This window comes from Eleutherodactylus coqui, chromosome 7, assembly GCF_035609145.1.
Source record: "Eleutherodactylus coqui strain aEleCoq1 chromosome 7, aEleCoq1.hap1, whole genome shotgun sequence".
Classification (NCBI taxonomy): domain Eukaryota; kingdom Metazoa; phylum Chordata; class Amphibia; order Anura; family Eleutherodactylidae; genus Eleutherodactylus; species Eleutherodactylus coqui.
In genome coordinates this window covers 122,650,328-122,665,690 of record NC_089843.1, presented here as the reverse complement: position 1 = coordinate 122,665,690, position 15,363 = coordinate 122,650,328, and the positions used below count along the sequence as shown (strand labels likewise).

The 15,363-nt window shown below is 49.5% G+C and overlaps 1 protein-coding gene and 3 non-coding genes across 5 annotated transcripts in view; all 4 read right to left on the bottom strand.

The window, feature by feature from the left end:
• Window positions 1-11,124, bottom strand: part of PLRG1 (pleiotropic regulator 1) — a 50,930-nt gene extending 39,806 nt beyond the window's left edge. The window contains exon 1 of one of the 2 annotated variants that reach the window (XM_066573614.1): window positions 11,009-11,124. In XM_066573614.1, the coding sequence (XP_066429711.1) occupies window positions 11,009-11,038 (30 nt within the window). In that variant the 5' untranslated portion in view covers window positions 11,039-11,124. Of the gene's footprint in view, window positions 1-3,501; window positions 3,688-11,008 lie in introns of those variants that run through there. The other variant, XM_066573613.1, reaches the window with a different exon arrangement.
• LOC136573695 (Z30 small nucleolar RNA) lies at window positions 834-926 on the bottom strand. The gene has a single exon (XR_010785917.1). It is a non-coding gene; the product is annotated as a Z30 small nucleolar RNA (small nucleolar RNA).
• LOC136574202 (Z30 small nucleolar RNA) lies at window positions 4,893-4,985 on the bottom strand. Its single transcript, XR_010786291.1, has one exon. It is a non-coding gene; the product is annotated as a Z30 small nucleolar RNA (small nucleolar RNA).
• On the bottom strand, window positions 8,645-8,737 carry LOC136574201 (Z30 small nucleolar RNA). The gene has a single exon (XR_010786290.1). It is a non-coding gene; the product is annotated as a Z30 small nucleolar RNA (small nucleolar RNA).
• Window positions 11,125-15,363: the final 4,239 nt, after the last annotated feature.

The window sequence follows — 15,363 nt, the reverse complement described above, 5'->3', positions numbered from 1 at the left end:
ATAGCTAAAAATGTAAACCTAACCGGAAAACTAATCCCTAACCCTCCAGCACGGGCAGAAAATCATTGTACACGTTGCTGTTAGGACCTTACTGAATTCACCCTATCGGGAGCTAGGGGTGTGACAAAGGCATTCCTCTATCCAAACCCTGTCAAACCCCTAGCTTCCGGTGGTGACAAGAGACAATAATACCCACCATCTCTGGCAGTCTGACTGAAGTGAATGGAGCGGTGTTGTGCATGTTTGAGCATCACCCCATTCAGGGACACACCGGCCCCCACTTTCAGGACTGGTGAGAAGCTCAGCGGCTGGATCAGAAAGTTATCCCCTATCCTGTGGCTACGTTCGCACAAGCCCTTTATGGGGGACCTAATGACAGTATTAGATTATTCTTTCTATTTTTCCTTGCGTTATTAGAAATATTTCCAGGGATTACGTTATTAACCCCTTAGTGACAAAGCACCTTAATAACTAATATATCAGTTTTTCTCATCATCTCATTGCAAGAGCCGTGGTTGTAGTCACATATATAGCGAACACCGCTAACTCTTCCAATAGCCTATGAAAACTATTCCTTGCATCTGCAGCCATGTTAGTCCCCTCCTGGAGCTCTGCCCCACCCCTGTACAAACCCCATTGTCATATCCCGGATAAACCCCTAAATGGAAGTCGGGCACTTATGGAGAAGTGGCCAAGCAGAGAGCGAGGATCACCGGGAGTCCGAGCGGCAGAACACCCACAGGGTCAGGAATGGTGATGCAGCACAACTAGAGGAGAACTTCTGGTTTTGCGCCCCACCTTCACCCTCCTCACAGGACAACTTGCATAAGTCTCAGCTCAGAGAGAAGATTAAGTGATCATATACTGGTCAATGCAGAGTTAACTCTTGCAATACCAGCTCATACTATATCCTATTCATCATAGCTGAATACAAGTAAAAGAAGGCAACAATGCTAAACACCAGGAAAGCAGCCATATGGCAGCAACAGGTCCCCTACACCAGGCTGTACAAGTCTTCCTTCACTCCACCGTCTCCACTCAATAAAGTGCAAAGCTTGTAAAACCACACAACTTCCCTCATTCTTGCATCCCTCTCCCAGGATCCCTCAGTCTGTGTTCTGTGGACCCCCACCTCCCTCGGACCGGGCGCTTGGAGAGAAATTCATAAAATGCCAGATAGTTACCAACATGGAAGAAACTCTCCCCTACAGGAGAACCGCCGTCTTTTAGGTGCTGCTACATTAAAGCCAACGCTGTGCAGGTCCTTCTGCCCCATGGTGGCCAGGACTCCAACAAACCTCTTCAGGTGTCCTGTGGTACTGCACCAAGATGGCAGCCGCAGAGCTTCTAAGGAGACCCTTCCACACACTGGCCACCCGCTATACAGAATACTAGTACTCTGTCCATTACCAGTCTGCTCATCCTGGACAAGTGGGAGGTTCTACTCCGTATAACTAAGGCCGCTCACCGCCGCCTACACAGCAGTAAGGCCGCTCTCTACAGGACGCTTATTACGTTTCAAATGCCGCGCTAAACTCTGTAACATGCCTGAATGTGGCGTCTCAGATGAGCCCTTTAACGTGATGTGTCTAACGCCGCGTTTCTTGAGCGCTGTCCTATTTTAAGGCATTTCATCGTTTGTAAATGGGATGCATCGCCCATTGAAATGAAGGGGGAGTACTTTCAACTTTGTCAAAAATGCGGTAGAACGCTGTGTACGGTGTTTTTGAACACGGCGTTCTATGACAACCGAGAGGGAAACTGAAAGTGGTGACGTCATCAGCTTTCTTTGCCGGCGTTGTTAGGCTGGGTTCACACGGGGCAGAATTGCTGCGGAATTACCGTGCAGAAAGTCCGCATTGGCAATTCCACCCGCGCCTCCTGATCCTGGGATTAGCCAGCGAAGTGGACGAGATTTTACAAAGATCTGACCCACGTGCCGCAGCCAATCCGCGCAAAAACGGATATGCAGCACGGAAAACAAAGACGCAGCACGGCAATTTTTTTTTTCCCGCAGTGGCCGCTCTCCTTTCTGCACTTTTCCAGCAGAAGTCTCACTGTTTTTCAGTGCGGCCATTGCGCTGGATATCCGTCCCGTGCGACCCCAGCCTTACTGCGCTAAAAGCGCATTTCAAGGGTTGAATCCCGCACTATAGACAGATCTGTGGTGTACTTAAGAATCCGCAGGGTTTCTAAGAAATGCGTCAGATTCTCCATGGAAGATTTTTGCACGTGTGAAGAGGATTTTTTTAGATCTCCCCCATGTCCTATATTGTAAACACTGCGCAAATCCAAGCAGCGCTTCTGCCGGGTGAGAAGGCGGCCTAAAAGGGACAGAACTTTGCGTTTTTACATTGTCTGCGCGGTGCTTCTGTTGTGGCTCTGCGCTCCTCCACACTGTCCAAGGCTATTCAGCGCAGCTGAACAAGCCGGGCCCCTTCTGGCCCCGATTCACTTCAAGGCCTAAAGACAGACAAGTGTAGTGTGCAGTCCCGTCTACGGAGGGCGCTGCCAGATGCGAGGGTCTAACATGTACATACATAGTAAGGGTAGCAGTAATTCACAGACAGTCGGTATATTCCGTGGCACTTGTATCTGCCGTCACATCATTCTGCGATCGGTGGACAAAGTGCTTGAGCCGTCCTATGTGCACAGCCGATATACGATATGCTTCTGTTGTGGCTCTGCGCTCCTCCACTCTGTCCAAGGCTATTCAGCGCAGCTGAACAACAAGCCGGGCCCCTTCTGCCCCAGTTTCATTTCTAGACCTAAAGACAGACAAGTGTAGTGTGCGGTCCCGTCTATGGAGGGTGCTGCCAGGTGGGCCCTCAGGTGCAAGGGTCTAACATGTACATACATAGTAAGGGTAGCAGTAATTCACAGACAGTCGGTATATTTCGTGGCACTTGTATCTGCCGTCACATCATTCTGCGATCGGTGGACGATATACGGGCACCGAGTGCGTTTACATGGAGGGCAGGTAAGTGGTCACACGGGCAGGGCTCCTCATGGCATACTCGCGCTTTTCACGCACACGGATTTTTTCATAGTAAAACCCCATTTCAATGCAAGTTTGATGCAATTATTTTCCAGACTCCAGGGGAATAATGGGGGATCGGGGAACGGTCACCCCAAAATAGGAGGCGCTGCGATTGTCCCACCTCAGACCGTCCGTAGCAGGGGAAAAACAACAACTTGTGGATAAACGGATATAAATGGACGCGTTCTGTTCACACCACGATCAGACGGGCTCACGCATGAGAATCACCGGGGAGATTAGACCCCAGAAGGCGGCCGTACAGCACCGCACATCACATGGCAGCTCCAGGAACCATATAGATGTACATCCCGCCACATACACGCAAGGAGCAGAAACCACATGGCCCGTACTAGCAGCAGCACGTCTCCGGGGAGCTGGAGGGGTGGGAGTGCCGGCATACAGCCGCCAGTATGGAGGGTGACCCGCCGTCCACATCCCCGGTCTGCACCCGCAATACTTACCGCCGCGACGCCCCATTCCCGCTGAGACATCCCGCCTGACGGAACTGTCGCAGATCGCCACGTGCTTCACCATCTCGGTACTATTGTACCTTGTCATCACCGGAAGTTAGGGGTGGTGACAATGTACCAGCTGTCAAAAAAATAGAGTAACGCCCCCAGCTTCTGATTGGCTGGGGGTGTGTGTGTAATTCCCCAAGTGCTGTTCTGACACAAAAGGAAGACAGCGGGGAGCGGCGACGGCGACAGAGGCACCGGAGGACACCGGCTAGGCTGTGAGCACCAGCCTGTTGAAGCCCCCAAGTGCCGTTCTGACACGGCAGGAGGACTGCGCGACAAGAGTGGGAGCAGCGGCAGGGGCTGATGCAAAGGGACAGCGGACCCCAATAGTGAGTGACCAGGGTAAATGGCGGCCAAGACGGAGCTCACTGTCAGCACGGCGGCAGCCAAAAAGTGCCTGCATGGACCACTGAGGGAGCGTAGGGACAGATGCAGCATGTACATTCATTTTGTGCCCTTGCTGGAGGGTTAGGGTTAGTTTTCATATTAGGCTTATAGATTATAGCTAAAAATGTAAACCTAACCGGAAAACTAATCCCTAACCCTCCAGCACGGGCAGAAAATCATTTTACACGTTGCTGTTAGGACCTTACTGAATTCACCCTATCAGGAGCTAGGGGTGTGACAAAGGCATTCCTCTATCCAAACCCTGTCAAACCCCTAGCTTCCGGTGGTGACAAGAGACAATAATACCCACCATCTCTGGCAGTCTGACTGAAGTGAATGGAGCGGTGTTGTGCATGTTTGAGCATCACCCCATTCAGGGACACACCGGCCCCCACTTTCAGGACTGGTGAGAAGCTCAGCGGCTGGATCAGAAAGTTATCCCCTATCCTGTGGCTACGTTCGCACAAGCCCTTTATGGGGGACCTAATGACAGTATTAGATTATTCTTACTATTTTTCCTTGTGTTATTAGAAATATTTCCAGGGATTACGTTATTAACCCCTTAGTGACAAAGCACCTTAATAACTAATATATCAGTTTTTCTCATCATCTCATTGCAAGAGCCGTGGTTGTAGTCACATATATAGCGAACACCACTAACTCTTCCAATAGCCTATGAAAACTATTCCTTGCATCTGCAGCCATGTTAGTCCCCTGCTGGAGCTCTGCCCCACCCCTGTACAAACCCCATTGTCATATCCCGGATAAACCCCTAAATGGAAGCCGGGCACTTATGGAGAAGTGGCCGAGCAGAGAGCGAGGATCACCGGGAGTCCGAGCGGCAGAACACCTACAGGGTCAGGAATGGTGATGCAGCACAACTAGAGGAGAACTTTTGGTTTTGCGCCCCACCTTCACCCTCCTCACAGGACAACTTGCATAAGTCTCAGCTCAGAGAGAAGATTAAGTGATCATATACTGGTCAATGCAGAGTTAACTCTTGCAATACCAGCTCATACTATATCCTATTCATCATAGCTGAATACAAGTAAAAGAATGCAACAATGCTAAACACCAGGAAGGCAGCCATATGGCAGCAACAGGTCCCCTACACCAGGCTGTACAAGTCTTCCTTCACTCCACCGTCTCCACTCAATAAAGTGCAAAGCTTGTAAAACCACACAACTTCCCTCATTCTTGCATCCCTCTCCCAGGATCCCTCAGTCTGTGTTCTGTGGACCCCCACCTCCCTCGGACCGGGCGCTTGGAGAGAAATTCATATAAAATGCCAGATAGTTACCAACATGGAAGAAACTCTCCCCTACAGGAGAACCGCCGTCTTTTAGGTGCTGCTACATTAAAGCCAACGCTGTGCAGGTCCTTCTGCCCCATGGTGGCCAAGACTCCAACAAACCTCTTCAGGTGTCCTGTGGTACTGCACCAAGATGGCAGCCGCAGAGCTTCTAAGGAGACCCTTCCACACACTGGCCACCCGCTATACAGAATACTAGCACTCTGTCCATTACCAGTCTGCTCATCCTGGACAAGTGGGAGGTTCTACTCCGTATAACTAAGGCCGCTCACCGCCGCCTACACAGCAGTAAGGCCGCTCTCTACAGGACGCTTATTACGTTTCAAATGCCGCGCTAAACTCTGTAACATGCCTGAATGTGGCGTCTCAGATGAGCCCTTTAACGTGATGTGTCTAACGCCGCGTTTCTTGAGCGCTGTCCTATTTTAAGGCATTTCATCGTTTGTAAATGGGATGCATCGCCCATTGAAATGAAGGGGGAGTACTTTCAACTTTGTCAAAAGTGCGGTAGAACGCTGTGTACGGTGTTTTTGAACGCAGCGTTCTATGCCACCGAGAGGGAAACTGAAAGTGGTGACGTCATCGGCTTTCTTTGCCGGCGTTGTTAGGCTGGGTTCACACGGGGCAGAATTGCTGTGGAATTTCCGTGCAGAAAGTCCGCATTGGCAATTCCACCCGCGCCTCCTGATCCTGGGATTAGCCAGCGAAGTGGACAAGATTTTACAAAGATCTGACCCACGTGCCGCAGCCAATCCGCGCAAAAACGGATATGCAGCACGGAAAACAAAGACGCAGCACGGCAATTTTTTTTTCCCGCAGTGGCCGCTCTCCTTTCTGCACTTTTCCAGCAGAAGTCTCACTGTTTTTCAGTGCGGCCATTGCGCTGGATATCCGTCCCGTGCGACCCCAGCCTTACTGCGCTAAAAGCACATTTCAAGGGTTGAATCCCGCACTGTAAACAGATCTGTGGTGTCCTTAAGAATCTGCAGGGTTTCTAAGAAATGCATCAGATTCTCCATGGAAGATTTTTGCACGTGTGAAGAGGATTTTTTTAGATCTCCCCCATGTCCTATATTGTAAACACTGCGCAAATCCAAGCAGCGCTTCTGCCGGGTGAGAAGGCGGCCTAAAAGGGACAGAACTTTGCGTTTTTACATTGTCTGCGCGGTGCTTCCGTTGTGGCTCTGCGCTCCTCCACTCTGTCCAAGGCTATTCAGCGCAGCTGAACAACAAGCCGGGTCCCTTCTGCCCCCGTTTCATTTCTAGACCTAAAGACAGACAAGTGTAGTGTGCGGTCCCGTCTATGGAGGGTGCTGCCAGGTGGGCCCTCAGGTGCGAGGGTCTAACATGTACATACATAGTAAGGGTAGCAGTAATTCACAGACAGTCGGTATATTTCGTGGCACTTGTATCTGCCGTCACATCATTCTGCGATCGGTGGACGATATACGGGCACCGAGTGCGTTTACATGGCGGGCAGGTAAGTGGTCACACGGGCAGGGCTCCTCATGGCATACTCGCGCTTTTCACGCACACGGATTTTTTCATAGTAAAACCCCATTTCAATGCAAGTTTGATGCAATTATTTTCCAGACTCCGGGGGAATAATGGGGGATCGGGGAACGGTCACCCCAAAATAGGAGGCGCTGCGATTGTCCCACCTCAGACCGTCCGTAGCAGGGGAAAAACAACAACTTGTGGATAAACGGATATAAATGGACGCGTTCTGTTCACACCACGATCAGACGGGCTCACGCATGAGAATCACCGGGGGGATTAGACCCCAGAAGGCGGCCGTACAGCACCACACATCACATGGCAGCTACCGGGAACCATATAGATGTACATCCCGCCACATACACGCAAGGAGCAGAAACCACATGGCCCGTACTAGCAGCAGCACGTCTCCAGGGAGCTGGAGGGGCGGGAGTGCCGGCATACAGCCGCCAGTATGGAGGGTGACCCGCCGCCCGCATCCCCGGTCTGCACCCGCAATACTTACCGCCACGACGCCCCATTCCCGCTGAGACATCCCGCCTGACGGAACTGTCGCAGATCGCCACGTGCTTCACCATCTCGGTACTATTGTACCTTGTCATCACCGGAAGTTAGGGGTGGTGACAATGTACCAGCTGTCAAAAAAATAGAGTAACGCCCCCAGCTTCTGATTGGCTGGGGGTGTGTGTGTAATTCCCCAAGTGCTGTTCTGACACGAAAGGAAGACAGCGGGGAGCGGCGACAGAGGCACCGGAGGACACCGGCTAGGCTGTGAGCACCAGCCTGTTGAAGCCCCCAAGTGCCATTCTGACACGGCAGGAGGATTGCGCGACAAGAGTGGGAGCAGCGGCAGGGGCTGATGCAAAGGGACAGCGGACCCCAATAGTGAGTGACCAGGGTAAATGGCGGCCAAGACGGAGCTCACTGTCAGCACGGCGGCAGCCAAAAAGTGCCTGCATGGACCACTGAGGGAGCGCAGGGACAGATGCAGCATGTACATTCATTTTGTGCCCTTGCTGGAGGGTTAGGGTTAGTTTTCATATTAGGCTTATAGATTATAGCTAAAAATGTAAACCTAACCGGAAAACTAATCCCTAACCCTCCAGCACGGGCAGAAAATCATTGTACACGTTGCTGTTAGGACCTTACTGAATTCACCCTATCGGGAGCTAGGGGTGTGACAAAGGCATTCCTCTATCCAAACCCTGTCAAACCCCTAGCTTCCGGTGGTGACAAGAGACAATAATACCCACCATCTCTGGCAGTCTGACTGAAGTGAATGGAGCGGTGTTGTGCATGTTTGAGCATTACCCCATTCAGGGACACACCGGCCCCCACTTTCAGGACTGGTGAGAAGCTCAGCGGCTGGATCAGAAAGTTATCCCCTATCCTGTGGCTACGTTCGCACAAGCCCTTTATGGGGGACCTAATGACAGTATTAGATTATTCTTACTATTTTTCCTTGTGTTGTTAGAAATATTTCCAGGGATTACGTTATTAACCCCTTAGTGACAAAGCACCTTAATAACTAATATATCAGTTTTTCTCATCATCTCATTGCAAGAGCCGTGGTTGTAGTCACATATATAGCGAACGCCGCTAACTCTTCCAATAGCCTATGAAAACTATTCCTTGCATCTGCAGCCATGTTAGTCCCCTGCTGGAGCTCTGCCCCACCCCTGTACAAACCCCATTGTCATATCCCGGATAAACCCCTAAATGGAAGCCGGGCACTTATGGAGAAGTGGCCAAGCAGAGAGCGAGGATCACCGGGAGTCCGAGCGGCAGAACACCCACAGGGTCAGGAATGGTGATGCAGCACAACTAGAGGAGAACTTCTGGTTTTGCGCCCCACCTTCACCCTCCTCACAGGACAACTTGCATAAGTCTCAGCTCAGAGAGAAGATTAAGTGATCATATACTGGTCAATGCAGAGTTAACTCTTGCAATACCAGCTCATACTATATCCTATTCATCATAGCTGAATACAAGTAAAAGAAGGCAACAATGCTAAACACCAGGAAGGCAGCCATATGGCAGCAACAGGTCCCCTACACCAGGCTGTACAAGTCTTCCTTCACTCCACCGTCTCCACTCAATAAAGTGCAAAGCTTGTAAAACCACACAACTTCCCTCATTCTTGCATCCCTCTCCCAGGATCCCTCAGTCTGTGTTCTGTGGACCCCCACCTCCCTCGGACCGGGCGCTTGGAGAGAAATTCATATAAAATGCCAGATGGTTACCAACATGGAAGAAACTCTCCCCTACAGGAGAAACGCCGTCTTTTAGGTGCTGCTACATTAAAGCCAACGCTGTGCAGGTCCTTCTGCCCCATGGTGGCCAAGACTCCAACAAACCTCTTCAGGTGTCCTGTGGTACTGCACCAAGATGGCAGCCGCAGAGCTTCTAAGGAGACCCTTCCACACACTGGCCACCCGCTATACAGAATACTAGTACTCTGTCCATTACCAGTCTACTCATCCTGGACAAGTGGGAGGTTCTACTCCGTATAACTAAGGCCGCTCACCGCCGCCTACACAGCAGTAAGGCCGCTCTCTACAGGACGCTTATTACGTTTCAAATGCCGCGCTAAACTCTGTAACATGCCTGAATGTGGCGTCTCAGATGAGCCCTTTAACGTGATGTGTCTAACGCCGCGTTTCTTGAGCGCTGTCCTATTTTAAGGCATTTCATCGTTTGTAAATGGGATGCATCGCCCATTGAAATGAAGGGGGGAGTACTTTCAACTTTGTCAAAAATGCGGTAGAACGCTGTGTACGGTGTTTTTGAACACGGCGTTCTATGACAACCGAGAGGGAAACTGAAAGTGGTGACGTCATCGGCTTTCTTTGCCGGCGTTGTTAGGCTGGGTTCACACGGGGCAGAATTGCTGCGGAATTTCCGTGCAGAAAGTCCGCATTGGCAATTCCACCCGCGCCTCCTGATCCTGGGATTAGCCAGCGAAGTGGACGAGATTTTACAAAGATCTGACCCACGTGCCGCAGCCAATCCGCGCAAAAACGGATATGCAGCACGGAAAACAAAGACGCAGCACGGCAATTTTTTTTTCCCGGAGTGGCCGCTCTCCTTTCTGCACTTTTCCAGCAGAAGTCTCACTGTTTTTCAGTGCGGCCATTGCGCTGGATATCCGTCCCGTGCGACCCCAGCCTTACTGCGCTAAAAGTGCATTTCAAGGGTTGAATCCCGCACTGTAAACAGATCTGTGGTGTACTTAAGAATCCGCAGGGTTTCTAAGAAATGCGTCAGATTCTCCATGGAAGATTTTTGCACGTGTGAAGAGGATTTTTTTAGATCTCCCCCATGTCCTATATTGTAAACACTGCGCAAATCCAAGCAGCGCTTCTGCCGGGTGAGAAGGCGGCCTAAAAGGGACAGAACTTTGCGTTTTTACATTGTCTGCGCGGTGCTTCCGTTGTGGCTCTGCGCTCCTCCACTCTGTCCAAGGCTATTCAGCGCAGCTGAACAACAAGCCGGGTCCCTTCTGCCCCCGTTTCATTTCTAGACCTAAAGACAGACAAGTGTAGTGTGCGGTCCCGTCTATGGAGGGTGCTGCCAGGTGGGCCCTCAGGTGCGAGGGTCTAACATGTACATACATAGTAAGGGTAGCAGTAATTCACAGTCGGTATATTTCGTGGCACTTGTATCTGCCGTCACATCATTCTGCGATCGGTGGACGATATACGGGCACCGAGTGCGTTTACATGGAGGGCAGGTAAGTGGTCACACGGGCAGGGCTCCTCATGGCATACTCGCGCTTTTCACGCACACGGATGTTTTCATAGTAAAACCCCATTTCAATGCAAGTTTGATGCAATTATTTTCCAGACTCCGGGGGAATAATGGGGGATCGGGGAATGGTCACCCCAAAATAGGAGGCGCTGCGACTGTCCCACCTCAGACCGTCCATAGCAGGGAAAAACAACAACTTGTGGATAAACGGATATAAATGGACGCGTTCTGTTCACACCGCGATCAGACGGGCTCACGCATGAGAATCACCGGGGCGATTAGACCCCAGAAGGCGGCCGTACAGCACCGCACATCACATGGCAGCTACCGGGAACCATATAGATGTACATCCCGCCACATACACGCAAGGAGCAGAAACCACATGGCCCGTACTAGCAGCAGCACGTCTCCGGGGAACTGGAGGGGCGGGAGTGCCGGCACACAGCCGCCAGTATGGAGGGTGACCCGCTGCCCACATCCCCGGTCTGCACCCGCAATACTTACCGCCGCGACGCCCCATTCCCGCTGAGACATCCCGCCTGACGAATGAGAGAAAACCAGTGCTCCTCCAGCACAAACCTAACCGGATGTGACGTACAAACCGGAAGCAAGACGGAGAGCCATAGAGAGATATAGGCCTTCGTGTTCCTGCGCGTGTGCCTCTCTAGCGGCACTGTGCGGCTGGGAGGACCGAGTACAAGCAAGTACAGTTCTGCGGGGCTGAGCCCTGAGGATACAGCGGGGAGGCAGTGGGTTATCTACATCACCATGGCAACACATATGGAAATACTGTTCACACATACATAGCTCTGTGTTGTATGTGTTGTTATTATGTGCCCCAAGTGCTTTTGTTCTTTAACCCCTCAAGGACCAGACAGTCTTTTTTACTCATGTGGTGGTTTAACTGCCTTATTTTATTTTCCTTCAGCTAGCAGTTATTTTTGCTGAGCCCCCCCCCCCCCCCCCCCATGACATATAGGGCTATTTTTAATTTTTATATCTTTTTTTCACTAACTTTTGTTTCCTGTTTTATTGCAGGGGGAAAAGGGTTTTTTTTTTCTTTCTAAATTTGTAGTTGTATTTTATTAAAATTGGGTATCACCGAGGCAAATAAGTTCCCCTAAGATAAATATATTTCACCGTGGGGAACCACAAGAATGCTAAAACTTAACTTTAATTATTAGTACAAATAAAAGATCAAAAGATAAATAAAATAATTTTCTGTGCTTGTGCGTGTTACTGTGATGAGAATACTATGCTGATACAGCAAGAAAGAGTTCCGATTAGTTGTCTATTATTGACTCCTAAGGCCTATGTTATCTTACTCACAAGGGTATTATGCAACAAGATGCATTTATAGTTTGAATGCGCAAAATAACTAAAGTAACTTTATTATACACTTTCCCACTGTAGCTGGGGCATCCATAGGAGTCCCAGTTACGGGGGAAAACATCCCCCTGTAGTGACAGTAGTCATTGGCAGAGCTGATCAGGATCTGCTAGGACCCTGCAGCTCTGGTGTAACAGGGGGCTCCCAGTGGTCACGTGACCACCGACTCACGAAGTGGAAAAAACACTTCCACTTTTACTTCTCAGTACATAGCGCTCACTGAGCGCTATGTACCCGGGAAAGGAGAAGGCAGAAGCAGTGACTAACAGCTGAGGACCCGACCTTTAATCCCGCGCCGCACTTCTGCTATCTGCCAGGATTAAGGCCCAGGACCAAGCGCCAAATATTTACCATGCTTGGTCTTTTAAGAGTTAAAGGAGTTGTGCCTTGAGAAGTACTTCTCCCTTAACCATAGGATAAAGGGTAAGGATTAGAGATGAGTGAGTATACTCGCTAAGGCACATTACTCGAGTGAGTAGTGCCTTAGCCGAGTATCTCCCCGCTCGTCTCTAAAGATTTGGGGGCCGCCGCGGGTGACAGGTGAGTTGCGGCGGGGAGAGAGGGAGAGAGAGATCTCCCTTCCGTTCCTCCCCGCTCTCCCCCCCCCCCCCGAATCTTTAGAGGCGAGCGGGGAGATACTCGGCTAAGGTACTACTCGCTCGAGTAATGTGCCTTAGCGAGTATACTCGCTCATCTCTAGTAAGGATCTGATCATTGGGGGTCTCAGCTAGGGTTGTCACCTTAGTCACAAAAAAATAGCTAAGATTTAGTTGGGTGTGGCTTATTACAACATGTTTTTAACTCCATTATTGTAGTGGCCACAACTAAGTGGACCCAATACTAACAGTATCATAATCAGCTGGGGTCCACCGCTCAGGAATGTTTGGGTGCCTGCTGTCACCAGCAAAACACATAGCTCTGACCGCTGTCTTGTGGCCAGCACTGGTAACTGCAGGCACAGCGCTCATTGGATTTAATTGAGCTGCTCCTTCATTTACTAGTACCGGGCACTACATGGGGGGTCGGAGCCATCTGCTTTCACTCCATACACCGTGTGCTTTGCTGGTGGCGGTGAACAACTTATTGGCCGAGTCCTGAGTAATGGACCCCGGACGATTAACTATTACTGACCTAACCTGAGGATAAGACAGCCATAAAAATAGCCCAGAAAACCCCTTCAGGTTACTTCTGTGTGTCTATAGAGTTTGTCTATATATGTACTGTCTGATTTGTAAATCTGGAGTATTTTGCCTTAGGACAAGTCCCAGCATAGCCTGGTGGAGCACCATCCAGGACCAGCTGACCACATGCCACTAGTGGTGCCCTGCAGTACCCAGGCTTTACAGATACAATCCACAGAGAGTAATGCTGCGTTTAGATGGGAAAAAATCGTTAAAACAAGCAAAATCGAACAATAATTGTTCAGTTTACACGAGAGCCAGCGAGAATCGTTCACTTCTCATTCGTCTTTCAGTTTCAGGCGGCATACAAGTAATCGTTGACCGGTTGACTTGACGTTGCGTTTAAATACTCCCCACGCCGTGTTATACATAGGAATGTGCAACGCTGAATGAGATAGCATTGACTTCAATGGCCGTGTGAGGTCGCAGGGCGATCTTTCATCATGCATCCCTTGAGTACAAGTGGTGGCGTTGCCCCAGCCTAAGACCACTGCACTCACCAACTGGGCATCAAAACCTTTTTGCTGTGAAGGAATGATCACGAAGTGCAGATAAAATTCCAGGTACGACCGTACGTGAAACGGAGGTAAGCTGAGGAGTTTATCTACACGGCGGCTATAATATTCATAATCCAGAAGACCCGATGCCCTGGTGGTGAGTGCTGCGGTCGTGTCCCCTGTGGAGCATACATTGTCACACATGTGTATCCTGTCCCGAATTACTCATTTTGCTCCTGTAATTGCACATTTTAACACTAGGGGGAGACAATTACCAACACTAAGCATCATATCTGAGGTTGTGGTGACCTTCTTGTAATAGACCAAACACAGTCCTAGCTGTATCAGCATGTTTTTACTGAGCTTACATGAGTATAAGATTATATACAGTACTAGTGTACCCGTCGTGCGTTGCCGCGAAGACAGACATACATACATACATTCGTTTTTATATATCTAGATAACAACCAATCACAGCGTAGCTTTCAAGTTACCTCAGCGGTATAATATATAACAACCAATCACAGCACAGCAGCTTTCATGTTACCTCAGCAGTATAAGAAATAGCAACCAATCACAGTGCAGCTTTTATTTTACCTCAGGGGTATAGGAAATAACAACCAATCACAGCACAGCTTTTATGTTACCTCAGCAGTATAAGAAATAGCAACCAAGCAAGAATTTTAGTGCAGCTATCCAATCCAGTTATTTACACTTTGCTTGTCTGCCTGCGTGCCGTGGATTATTTTAGGGGTTTTCCCCAGCTCGCAACATTGTATCCAATAAGGGAGTTCTCCACTAAACATTGTTCTCCATGAAAGAACTGAGCGTACCTTTTTTTTAAATGACGGCAGCAGCGACCAATAAGCTTTGGAGGCCGCTGCTTCCCCCTTGCAGGCTGAATAAAATAGCCGTTGTGTGGAACATCCAATTTATCCGGCTGCTGTGGCTTCTTGGGAAGATAGCCTAGTACATGTTTGCCCACTTCCAACTCCAATGGAGACTGACTGTAAATGGCTGGCGTGCTCTAGTATTTATGGTTCCAAGCTGTACGTGTCATTGCATACAGTCTATCTATCTATCTATCTATCTATCTATCTATCTATGACATCAGGAAATGAGAGAATTAGATTCCGTACGTAAAATTTGAACGCTAATACTTTGGCGCTTTGAATTGAATAATCGAGTTGGGACCCACTAACTTTTCCTATTTATGACATAATCAATGCTCGTGCCAAATTTCAAGTTTCTATGACATTGGGAAGTGAGAGAATTAAATTCCGTACATAAAATTTGGACGCTAATTCTTTTGTGCTTAGAATTGAATAATCGAGTTGGGATGAGACATAAGGCCTTGCCCATAAGCATTCCCCAACCTCCAAGAACTGAACCTACCTACCTGAATGAGATTTTGTAGGCCGCTGCTTCCCCCTTGCGGGCTGAATAAAATAGCTGTTGGGTGGAACATACAATTTATCCGGCTGCTGTGGCTTCTTAGGAAGATATCCTAGTACTTGTTTACCCACTTCCAACTCCAATGGTAATTGGCTGGCGTGCTCTAGTGGTTCCAAGCTGTATGTGTCATAATAGAGCCTTAATGACATCACAATGCAGCTTTATAGAACATGTTGGGGCATGTTCAAGGGCGTCCGATGTTGATGACATCAGTGATGACATCACAATAGCAGGTGGCTTACTTATTCGATCTACGTGGGGGGGTGGTAACTTTCGACGACGCTCGCGCGCGCGCCATTTATCGTAGGATAGTTGTACTATGCCTATAATCTTCCCA